Source organism: Oncorhynchus nerka, linkage group LG20, assembly GCF_034236695.1.
Source record: "Oncorhynchus nerka isolate Pitt River linkage group LG20, Oner_Uvic_2.0, whole genome shotgun sequence".
Taxonomy (NCBI): Eukaryota; Metazoa; Chordata; class Actinopteri; order Salmoniformes; family Salmonidae; genus Oncorhynchus; species Oncorhynchus nerka.
Genome location: NC_088415.1, coordinates 23,558,332 through 23,571,433, shown reverse-complemented (window position 1 = coordinate 23,571,433; position 13,102 = coordinate 23,558,332). Strand labels below are relative to the sequence as shown.

General features: G+C 43.5%; 1 protein-coding gene across 6 annotated transcripts in view; it reads right to left on the bottom strand.

Annotated features, from left to right (window-relative positions):
- The window catches only part of LOC115102091 (IQ motif and SEC7 domain-containing protein 1-like), a 236,841-nt gene that overhangs the window by 15,684 nt on the left and 208,055 nt on the right, over positions 1–13,102 (bottom strand). For all 6 annotated transcript variants that reach the window (XM_029621660.2, XM_029621665.2, XM_029621661.2 and 3 more), the window contains 5 exons: positions 12,569–12,730; positions 11,581–11,703; positions 9,462–9,628; positions 7,817–7,959; positions 5,415–5,444 (listed from right to left, as the gene is read on the bottom strand). In XM_029621660.2, the coding sequence (XP_029477520.1) occupies positions 5,415–5,444; positions 7,817–7,959; positions 9,462–9,628; positions 11,581–11,703; positions 12,569–12,730 (625 nt within the window). The remainder of the gene's footprint in view (positions 1–5,414; positions 5,445–7,816; positions 7,960–9,461; positions 9,629–11,580; positions 11,704–12,568; positions 12,731–13,102) is intronic.

Here is a 13,102-nt window from a genome sequence, read left to right as displayed (position 1 = left end):
ACTAATAATACCCACTCTAACAAATGCCCTCTGTCTGTGTGAGGCTTCTGTGTGTGTGTGTGTGTGTGTGTGTGTGTGTGTGTGTGTGTGTGTGTGTGTGTGTGTGTGTGCGCGCGCGCGTGCGGCGTCTGTGTGGTCTGTTCCTGGCAGTCATATATGCCTGGCTCAGCATACAGTGAGTAAATAATGCAGCTCACTAGCACCTAGGAATTTATATGTGTTGACTCTGTCTACAGAGCATCAAAAGAGATCCTGCTCATCTCAGTAATAGGTGTGGGCTTTCAGGGGAAAGTAGACCCTTAATCCAACTAACGCAGTCTGAAACAACAAGTATCTACAGGACTTGGATGATTTTAGGCATCCTGATACAGTAAGACTGGGTGATGGTAGTTTAGGCCTAACACTCAATACAAGTACAGTTAGGGCCATCATTATTGGCACCCTTGATGAAGATGAGCAAAAAAAGGCTGTATAACATAAATAATACAAATACTGAGCTAGATTGTATGCTAAAAAAGTTTGAAAATGATATATTTTTAATACTAATAGAATTGCTCATCTCATCACTGGACTTGAATCCCATTGAAAACCTGTGGTTTGAATTGAAGAGGGCAGTTCATAAGCATTCTGTATGGAGGAATTCTGTTTGGAGGAATGATCTAAGATCCCTCCAAATGTGTTCTCCAAATCTTAAAAAACATTTTAGAAAAAGGCTCAGTGTCGTTATCTTCTCAAGGCGAGGGCGTTGGAGCATTGAAAACAGGGGTTCCAATCATTTTTACCCCTTTCTCATAGCAATTGTATTAGTATAAAATAATATAATTTCAACATTTTTGGAGCACACAATATACTTCAGCATTTGTATTATTTATTTTATACAGTCTTTGTTGCTCATCTTCATAAAGAGTGCCAATAATGATGGAGCTGACTGTACATGCATAGCCCTGACTTACATATACATTGTGGGTGAGGAAAATTAAACTCAACAAAAAAAGAAACGTCCTCTCACTGTCAACTGCGTTTATTTTCAGCAAAAACATGTGTAAATATTTGTATGAACATAACAAGATTCAACAACATAAACTAAACAAGTTCCACAGACATGTGACTAACAGAAATGGAAAAATGTGTCCCTGAACAAAGGGGTGGTCAAAATCAAATGTAACAGTCAGTATCTGATGTGGCCACCAGCCGCATTAAGTACTGCAGTGCATCTCCTCCTCATGGACTGCACCAGATTTGCTTGGAGATGTTACCCCACTCTTCCAAGGCACCTGCAAGTTCCCAGACATTTCTGGGGGGAATGGCCCTAGCCCTCACCCTCCGATTAAAATAGGTTCCAGACGTGCTCAATGGGATTGAGATCCGGGCTCATCGCTGGCCATGGCAGAACACTGACATTCCTGTCTTGCAGGAAAATACTCACAGAAAGAGCAGTATGGCTGGTGGCATTGTCATGCTGGAGGGTCATGTTAGGATGAGCCTGCAGGAAGGGTACCACATGAGGGAGGAGGATGTCTTCCCTGTAACGCACAGCGTTGGGATTGCCTGCAATGACAACAAGCTCAGTCCGATGATGCTGTGCCACACCGCCCCAGACCATGACGGACCCTCCACCTCCAAATCTATTCCGTTCCAGAGTACAGGACTCGGTGTAACGCTCATTCCTTAGACGATAAACGCGAATCAAACCATCACCCCTGGTGAGACAAAACCGCGACTTGTCAGTGAAGAGCACTTTTTGTCAGTCCTGTCTGGTCCAGCAACGGTGGGTTTGTGCCCATAGGCGACTTTGTTGCCGGTGATGTCTGGTGAGGACCTGCCTTACAACAGACCTACAAGCCCTCAGTCCAGCCTCTCTCAGCCTATTGCGGACAGTCTAAGCACTAATGGAGGGATTGTGCATTCTTGGTGTAACTCGCAGGTGGGATGTTCAGATGTACTGATCCTGTGCAGGTGCTGTTACACATAGTCTGCCACTGCGAGGACGATTAGCTGTCCGTCCTGTCTCCCTGTAGCACTGTCTTAGGCGTCTCACAGTACGGACATTGCAATTTATTGCCCTGGCCACATCTGCAGTCCTCATGCCTCCTTGCAGCATGCATAAGGCACGTTCACGCAGATGAGCAGGGACCCTGGGCATCTTTCTTTTGGTGTTTTTCAGAGTCAGTAGAAAGGCATCTTTAGTGTCCTAAGTTTTCAGAACTGTAACCTTAATTGTCTACCGTCTGTGAGCTGTTCTTGTCTTAACGACCGTTCCACAGGTGCATGTTCATCAATTGTTTATGGTTCATTGAACAAGCATGGTACACAGTGTTAAAACCCTTTACAATGAAGATCTGTGAAGTTATTTGGATTTTTACGAATTATCTTTGAAAGACAGGGTCCTGAAAAAGGGACGTTTCTTTTTTTGCAGAGTTTATATGGATGTTAATAGGGCTGTGGCGGTCACAAAATTTCGTCAGCCGGTGATTGTCAAACAAATAAATGTCGGGCTCACGGTAATTGACCGTTAATTAACATAAACAAATGTAGCATATCCTGGCTTCCACACACAGCCTACAAGCCCCTGATGCAGACCTTTCGAACATCTACATTTTTTAAAAGTCTAATAACAGTCTATCACAGTGCCATCCATTTTGTCACCAAAGCCCCATATACTACCCACCACTGCGACCTGTACGCTCTCGTTGGCTGGACCTCGCTTCATACTCGTCGCCAAACCCACTGGCTCCATGTCATCTACAAGACCCTGCTAGGTAAAGTCCCGCCTTCTCTGCTCGCTGGTCACCATAGCTGCACCCATCACGCGTATCACGCGTTCCAGCAGGTATATCTCACTTGTCACCCCCAAAGCCAATTCCTCCATTGGCCGCCTCTCCTTCCAGTTCTCTGCTGCCAATAACTGGAACGAACTACAAAAATCTCTGAAACTGGAAACACTTATTTCCCTCACTACCTTTAAGCACCAGCTGTCAGAGCAGCTCACAGATCACTGCACCTGTACATAGCCCCTCTATAAATAGCCCAATCAACTACCTCTTCCCCTACTGTATTTATTTATTTTGCTCCTTTGCACCCCAGTATTTCTACTTTGCACACTCATCTACTGAAATAGGGTGCAGGCCAGGCAGCAGGCTGTTAGCCAACCTGCCAGCTTAGTGGAGTCTGCCAATAGCATAGTCAGTGTAGTCAGCTCAGCTATCCCCATTGAGCCTGTGTCTGTGCCTCGACTTGGGTTGGGCAAAACTAAACATGGCGGTGTTCGCCTTAGCAATCTCACTAGGATAAAGACCTCCTCCATTCCTGTCATTACTGAAAGAGATCGTGATACCTCACATCTCAAAATAGGGCTACTTAATGTTAGATCCCTTACTTCAAAGGCAATTATAGTCAATTAACTAATCACTGATCATAATCTTGATGTGATTGGCCTGACTGAAACATGGCTTAAGCCTGATGAATTTACTGTGTTAAATGAGGCGTCACCTCCTAGTTACACTAGTGACCATATCACCCGTGCATCCCGCAAAGGCGGAGGTGTTGCTAACATTTACGATAGCAAATTTCAATTTACAAACAAAAAAATGACGTTTTCGTCTTTTGAGCTTCTAGTCATGAAATCTATGCAGCCTACTCAATCACCTTTTATAGCTACTGTTTACAGGCCTCCTGGGCCATATACAGCGTTCCTCATTGAGTTCCCTGAATTCCTATCGGACCTTGAAGTCATAGCAGATAATATTCTAATTTTTGGTGACTTTAATATTCACATGGAGAAATCCACAGACCCACTCCAAAAGGCTTTCGGAGCCATCATCGACTCAGTGGGTTTTGTCCAACATGTCTCTGGACCTACTCACTGTCAGTCATACTCTGGACCTAGTTTTGTCCCATGGAATAAATGTTATGGATCTTAATGTTTTTCCTCATAATCCTGGACTATCGGACCACCATTTTATTACGTTTGCAATTGCAAGAAATAATCTGCTCAGACCCCAACCAAGGAGCATCAAAAGTCGTGCTATAAATTCACAGACAACACAAAGATTCCTTGATGCCCTTCCAGACTCCCTCTGCCTACCCAAGGGCGTCAGAGGACAAAAATCAGTTAACCACCTAACTGAGGAACTCAATTTAACCTTGCGCAATACCCTAGATTCAGTTGCACCCCTAAAACCATTTCTCATAAGAAACTAGCTCTAGTCCTTACCCAATTCCGAGGTGCATATTGAAGACATTGGAAGAACTGTCCACATTCACTTTTCGTCAGCCAACAAGATGAGTAGGCCTAACGAACAGCAAAAGCACTAGCCTACGTCAATCTACTATCCCACATAGTATAAAAGTTGACCTATTCTATTCTGAGCAAGAAATGAATATTCCAAACATAGTCTGGGACAGTTGGGGATACGCTAGATCCCAAATTAATACACTAGCATCACATCTTTAGTGTGTCTGATAAACTATTGGGCTATTTCTTCACATTGTAAGTGCAGCAATGCGAACACGGCAGTAGGCTATAAGCGCAAATGTTCCATTAGTGGGAAAGCACCATTATCAAAAGTGACTGCAAATCTTGTCTTTACCTATACTAAATATATGAAAATATATGTATGAAATTTGTTTTGATTTATCATGCACCTGTCTCGAAACAGGGAAAATGATGTCATGGCTTTAAAAACTTCTGATAGGCTAATAGACATCATTTGAGTCAATTGGAGGTGTACCTGTGGATATATTTCAAGGCCTACCTTCAAACTCAGTGCCTCTTTGCTTGACATCATGGGAAAATCAAAAGAAATCAGCCAAGGGACTTTTTACTAGGATTAAATGTCAGAAATTGTGAAAAACTTTGTGTAAATGTATTTGGCTAAGGTGCATGTATGTAAACTTCAACTGCATGCACTTAAATAGCGAATCGAGGATGCTTTTTTCGTGGTTCATTTTCATGCCAGCCCGGTAGGATATACTCCTGTTGTAAAGACAAGCAATGTGCTTAATACTAGGAAAGTTGAGAAATAAATATAGTAGGCCTAGCCTAAAGAAAGCTGATGGGATCCTCCTCTTTTTAATAGAGGCCATAACTCTGTTTTCTCACACAAATTGCATAGCCTATAGAAATGTTGTACAACATGCTCTCATTAAGTGTTTGATTAGATTTGGAATACATTTCCATTGATGTCAGAGTGATTAGAGGGACAATAGAGTGCTGAGTACCAGGCAGTTAGCATGTTTGGTAGGCTACTAATGATCATCAGCAGTATCAGAGCTTGGAGAAGCCTAAGTACTGTGACTAAACGGTCATGTGGAATTTGACTGCCTTCATGACTCGTGACTGCCGGTAATATGGTCACCACAACAGCCCTAGTGATTACATGGTGGTTACATGAAAACTGTGAATATGTACTTACACATCCTAGACCGTGGTGGAGAGATCCAATCTGCATTGAAAGGACAGAGAGAAGATCAAAAAGAGACCCTCATTACTGTTTATGTGCTTACAGGACATCACCTAGATCATGTTACATATCAATGCAGTACATTAGTCACATTACATCTCATAGGTCATCTCATTGATGGGGTCATACACACTCTTTCCTCTAAAGGTGTATGGTTACAGCCTGGTTCAGGATTAGTCTGGCTGTGTGTTTATGAGCCATCTACACTACGTACAAACCACCCTCATGAGAACCTCAAAGTAGAGTCTCAGTATTGCAGTTGTCCTGTAGGTCATTTGACAGTCAGTAATGAGTTGAATGAGGTGGTTTAAACCAGTGTCTCCTAATCCTGGTCCTTGAGTACCCCCAACTGTACACAGGTTCTGTTGTAGCCCTTGACAACCACACCACATTCAACTCATTGAGGACTTGATGATTAGTTGACAAGTTGAATCAGGTGTGCTTGTCCAGGGTTAATATAAACATGTGTACTGTTGGGGCTAGTGGAGGACCAGGGTCTGGAAACACTGGTTTAAACAACAGAGATGAAATCTAGTCCTCCAGGTCTACAGTAGCAGTGGGACAGATACAGGTAACTGACTAAATAAAGGACACCAACATCCACCAGAACAGCTTCAGTGTATAGATTCTACAAGTGTCAGGAAGTATATTGGAGGGATGTGACTCCATTCTTCAACGGGAAATTACATAATTTGGTGTTTTGTTGATGGTGGTGGAAAACTCTGTCTCGGGCACCACTCTAGAATCTTGCACAAGTGTTCCATTGGGTTGAGATCTGGTGACTGACACAGACACAATGACCCTAAGCATAATGGGATGTTAATTGCTTAGTTAACTCAGGAACAACACCTGTCTGGAACCTGCTTTCAATATAGTATGTATTTACTCAAGTGTTTCCTTTATTTTGGCAGCTACCTGTAGATTGTTATAGGACGGAAGTCTAATGTGGATTTTAATGTCCAGGTTCTTCACTGTACTGTGGGTCCTCTGAGGGTTTTGATACTGCTGTTTAGTGATGATGAGGGATCATTTTTCATTGCATTACATTATAGCATGTGGTGAAGGAGCGATCGCTTTCTGCTCCACTACTGGGAGATTTAAGGAGTCCATCATCATGATAAATCCGTCCGTCTGGAGCTTCCTGGGGTATAAGGGTTAAATACCTTTAAATTCATGCGGTCACTGAGAATCTCAGGCCTTGTTCCCCTCTATCGTTACATGACTGAAATGTAATTCATGGCTACAGGTACAGGCTAGGCTTCTTCACTATATGCAGTACTTCACTATATTAAGTGTTGAGGCATTAATGAGACACATTGGTAACACGGAAGAACAACATTCGACAAACTCTCTCTCTCTCCAAGTAAGGGAAGGTTATGAGAGTTCATTCTTCATTAGACTGCAGAGGCCGAGCTCCCCACTTGTGGCATCAAACCCCTGCAACTTATCCAGAATGCCACAGCAATCTTCCCAAGCTCTCCCATGTCATGTCACCTGCTCCTCCGCACACTCCACGGGCTTCCAGTCGAAGCTCACATCCACTACAAGACCCTGTTGCTTACCTACAGAGCAGCAAGAGGAACTTCCCCTTCCTACCTTCAGGCTATGCTCAAACCCTTCATCCCAATCCGAGCACTCCGTTCCACCACCTCTGGTCTCTTGGCCGTCCCACCCTTACGAGAGGTCAGCTCCCACTCAGACCAGTCAAAGCTCTTCTCTGTCCTGGCACCCCAATGGTGGAACCAGTTTCCCTCTGATGCTGGGACTGCAGAGTCCCTTTATTGAGGAAAAATGTACTTACTGGGACTGTGAACTGTGGTTGTCTCACCCAGCTTTCTTAAGATGAATGCACTAAGTCGCTCTGGATAAGACCATCTGCTAAATGACTAAAATGTCAAATGAGGTGGCTGACACCTCTCAAGGGCCGTGGGTGTATTAAAGTCACCAGTGTGAAGGTCTCAGAGTCAGACATGACTCATTACTCTACAGTACTACAGCCACAGAACTCTGCAGCTGCCAGTGGACTGCCAATACAGTACTGCAGAAGCTCTCCTATTTCTGTGAGGGTTTGCACACCAACAGCAGAAGAGGTGATAACTTTAAATATGAAAATGTGTGAAGACACAACACTATCTCTCTCTCTCTCTCTCTCTCTCTCCATGGATAAATGCACTTCTTTGGCCTGTATTTGACAAACCGAACACAATAGTTAATCGTAGTGCTATGGAGCGACACATTTCATTAAGATGACCAGTCTTTCCAGTGTAAAACCCAAGGGCATTTCCGTCATCTGCCTTGGATCAAGTGCTCTGCAAAAAGTGCTGTAGAAGAAGGGTTTTAGTTAAGTTCCTCACCGGTTTTTTGTTGCCCACTATGAGTTTCTCCACCTTCTGGACTTGAGACACATGGTCCTCGTTGGTCTTCAGCTCCCTCTTCCTGATCCTCTCATAGATTCCTACCAGAGTTTCTCTGGGGATGTCCTCCCCATCGTCCACCCCTGGGGAGGAGAGCAGACAATGGTTACACACACTCTCACTCAGAGACAAAGTCACACACACACGCATGGACCCAGGCGCACCAAGCATGGACCCAGGCGCACCAAGCATGGACCCAGGCGCACCACGCATGGACCCAGGCGCACCAAGCATGGACCCAGGCGCACCACGCATGGACACAGGCGCACCACGCATGGACACAGGCGCACCACGCATGGACACAGGCGCACACACACACAACTTCATGCACACACTTTGTTCTTGTCATTGAGAGGGGAAAGTAGAGTGAGATTATGAATCCCTCTTAACCAATTACTTATGGTTGTTTTCCCATTACTGACACTCATCACAATAGATTATGAATTATTCCACCATGCTTTATTTCTCAAATAAAATCTCAAATGGCAAAATAAGACAAATAGTTTAATGTGCTTCTATCACACTGCTCACCCAATAATAAGAAAGGCTAATGTGATTATGCTAATGCCTTTATGCTAATGTGATTATGCTAATGTGATTGTGTGAAGGAGCAAGTAATCAGTTGTAACACATTTCTTCACAATTCATATTTATCACTCTTTTATAACATCAACACCTTAAACAGCCCGGACTCAGTCACAGCCTGCTTTGTCAACTTCCAGAAGGCTGACCAGACAGTGAAATGTCACTTTAACACACGTGACATGTGACAAATTCTTCAGATAGTCGACATGCTGCTGTCACCCTACCGGTGAAAAATATATTATTTTCATCTGTGTGTCATGAAATAGTTGCATTTGTGATTGAAATGCTGATTACGTAGCACAAATAAACAGTGTTGTCGTGACACGTGTCAGAGTAGTGACATTCTGTCTGTGGACAGTGGAGCCAGTTCCAGTTGTGATTGATCATTCTCTGCCTTGCTACATTCATGCTGTGCTTAACCTCGTCCCCAGGCTATTATGCACAGTGCATATAAGCCTGGTACAGCAACGATTCAAAGTTGGCCTTACTGGGAGTGACCTTAGAATTCTAGTATTTGTCATAAAATTTTGGCGAATCACACAACTACGAGGCGTGGCTCTGTTCATGAGATATTATAGCGTACAGGGGAGGGTTAGGGGGAAGGTGTTGTGGGAGATGATTGGTTGGTAGGTTATGCCGATTAAGGCAATGCCTATGTGCCAGGAGTTTCTCCCGGTGTTTCTGTAATGGCTAACAAAGGCCAAGTTTGGCACGTTGGTCCACCAGACTCGTTGTGCATTTGGGCGGAAGTGTCTGGGAACGAGATTATGTTGAACTGGAGTGGATGTGTGTTTTCTTATTTTCTACAGATACATGATAGTGGAACATGCTCAAGTGTTTTTTATTCAATATGCATTGTTGAAAGGGTGAAGCAATCGTTTTGTGAATGTCCCGCACTCACTTTATGCAGTTTTTATGATTTATTTTCTCTTAAGTATATAGAGGACAAAGTCTCAGTTTTGACTTCAGAAACCCTGACATTCCCCCTTCTCTCTCTCACCTCTGAGATTCTTAACGAAGTCCTCCAGCTTCATCTTCCTCTCTGGCTTGACGTTGGGGCTGTACATATCCGTGTTGAGGAGGATGATGGCGAAAGCCAGGATGAAGATGGTGTCAGGGTTCCGGAACTGGCGCACCACCGTGGGGTTACAGATACAGTAGCGCTGACTGGAACACAGACAAACAGGAAAGAGAGATGACATCACATGTCAGAGATTGAAAGAGTTATGGAGACGTTTGATATAGAGAGCCATCATAGAATGCAGCAGAATGTTAAAAGCCTTATAGTCCACACAATGTGGACACTATAAAACGTGTTCAGGCCAGGATACAATGCATCAGAGGATGGTCAATAACTGTCACCATGGTGTGTGTACCATGCCGTCATATTGCAGTATCGTGTGTGTACCATGCCATCGTATTGCAGTATTGTGTGTGTACCATGCCGTCGTATTGCAGTATCGTGTGTGTACCATGCCATCGTATTGCAGTATTGTGTGTGTACCATGCCGTCATATTGCAGTATCGTGTATGTACCATGCCGTCATATTGCAGTATCGTGTGTGTACCATGCCGTCATATTGCAGTATCGTGTGTGTACCGTGCCATCATATTGCAGTATCGTGTGTGTACCATGTCATCATATTGCAGTATAGTGTGTGTACCATGCCATCATATTGCAGTATCGTGTGTCGTGTGTGTACCATGTCATCATATTGCAGTATTGTGTGTGTACCATGCCATCGTATTGCAGTATCGTGTGTGTACCATGTCATCATATTGCAGTATCGTGTGTGTACCATGTCATCATATTGCAGTATCGTGTGTGTACCATGCCATCATATTGCAGTGTCGTGTGTGTACCATGTCATCATATTGCAGTATCGTGTGTGTACCATGCCATCATATTGCAGTATCGTGTGTGTACCATGTCATCATATTGCAGTATCGTGTGTGTACCATGTCATCATATTGCAGTATCGTGTGTGTACCATGTCATCATATTGCAGTATCGTGTGTGTACCATGTCATCATATTGCAGTATCGTGTGTGTACCATGTCATCATATTGCAGTATCGTGTGTGTACCATGCCATCATATTGCAGTATCGTGTGTGTACCATGCCATCATATTGCAGTATCGTGTGTGTACCATGTCATCATATTGCAGTATTGTGTGTGTACCATGTCATCATATTGCAGTATTGTGTGTGTACCATGCCATCATATTGCAGTATCGTGTGTGTACCATGCCATCATATTGCAGTATCGTGTGTGTACCATGTCATCATATTGCAGTATCGTGTGTGTACCATGTCATCATATTGCAGTATCGTGTGTGTACCATGTCATCATATTGCAGTATCGTGTGTGTACCATGTCATCATATTGCAGTATCGTGTGTGTACCATGTCATCATATTGCAGTATCGTGTGTGTACCATGTCATCATATTGCAGTATCGTGTGTGTACCATGTCATCATATTGCAGTATCGTGTGTGTACCATGTCATCATATTGCAGTATCGTGTGTGTACCATGTCATCATATTGCAGTATCGTGTGTGTACCATGTCATCATATTGCAGTATCGTGTGTGTACCATGTCATCATATTGCAGTATCGTGTGTGTACCATGTCATCATATTGCAGTATCGTGTGTGTACCATGTCATCATATTGCAGTATCGTGTGTGTACCATGTCATCATATTGCAGTATCGTGTGTGTACCATGTCATCATATTGCAGTATCGTGTGTGTACCATGTCATCATATTGCAGTATCGTGTGTGTACCATGTCATCATATTGCAGTATCGTGTGTGTACCAGTCCTTTAGCCAACATGGTGTTGTGAGCAAAGCTATCAGTGACTTGCATTTCCATGACTTTGGTCAACGTCAGAGCAACTCTATTTGAAAATGTAATACAAAATAGCAAATAACAACGTCTCTCTCGTGACATATTTTCCAAAACTATTGTGCAGTACTCTAGCCATTACAGTAATGCTAAAACAGATCTGTGTACCCCTCTTGGCCAAACCCCTTCTGTGTATGCTTCTCTCACCGGTATGTATCTTTATTCCAGTACATCCTTAACCTATGTATTCTCCTCTGTTGTCTTACCTGTAGGCTTCAATCAGGCGCTCCACCTTCTGGGCCTCTCCCTGGACCCGGATGTGATTCTGGAACTTCCTCAGTGCCTCGTCCAGCTCCATCGACGAGAAATCCATCTCATCTACCACACAGCTGGAACACACAACCAACCAACCACACAACCAACAATTAATTCACTAACCCAAAAATATATCGTTGATCAATGATTTGTCTAGTATCTCATTTACTTCCCAGATTTAAAAAAACAGATCACAGGGGCATTCTGTGCACAGCAGTTCAAGATTTGTTTAAATCTGACAGGTAACTCCCTAATAGTCCTTTGATAATGACACAAAACACATTTGAGAGGTCAAGTGTGAGGAGCACCAGATTGTTCTTAAATGTGGAGATCTGTGTGTTTGAGATAGGGTGACTTTGGGGGTTTTCTAGTCCTATTGACACAGTCAGTCATCTCTATCGCCTGTAGCATGTTAATGAGTCCAGCCTGTACCTCCATCTCTCTCTGTCCCTGAGCAGCAGAGTGTGGACATTCTACCAGGCTGGCCCAAAGCCACAGATATACAAAGTTGAAATAAAAAATCAAATCAAATAAAATGTGTTCGTCACGTTCACAGCAGGTATAAAACGTGCGGTGAAATGCTTGCTAGCTTCCTCAACCCTGCAGTACAAATCAGCCATCTTTGTTTAATATGTTGAAATTTAATGGCCACAATGTTAGTGCCAACTGTTCCAAGGCAATAACCTCTCAGTTTGGAGAAACATTTGGAGCAGGGAGTGTGAAGATTGAGGATAGTTTGCTGAACTCTGTACAGTTCATCTATTGTTCTGGCCTGTCCTACAGTATAACACTCTCTGTGCAAGGCACTGGAATAACAGGGTTATTCCCCTGTGACCTCCCACTCCAAGGTGGATTGATAGACTATAAAGAGTGTCTAGAGATGTTCCTGGTCAGGTCACATGACCTGGCCTTTAAAAATGACCAATTAACAGTACTCACTCCAGGACGTCTCTGTTGAACTGTTTCTGCCGGTTGCCCAGGAACTCTCCAATCATCTGCCTGCTCAGACCCTTTCTCTGAAGCAGGAAGTGAGCCACACCCACAGGCGTGTCTGGGACGAACCCTCTCTCAGTCAGGTACTGGACACCCTTTTCTGGCTTCCTGCAGAGACACACATATATAACCAGGCGTGTCCTTATGCGGCCTATCCAATCATTTTACAGAGCCAAGTGTGGTGTTTGATTCTGACTGATAGGAAGTGTCCTCAGCAAGAAAACGGTGGTTAATCATATTTAACCAAGGCACAGAAAATGGAGCAACACTGTCTGGCTGTATGTAGTAGAGGATAAACAGATGGACTGTAAAATAAGTTGAATAAGTAGACATATGCAAAGAGATGACACAAATGCCCAAATATATGACTTAGCCTATAGGCCTATCTTACACAAATGCATTTTCAATTTTTCCATTTTAATAGATCCTCTTATCCTCAACATGAATTAAACTTATATTGTGTGGCACTCATACAACCGT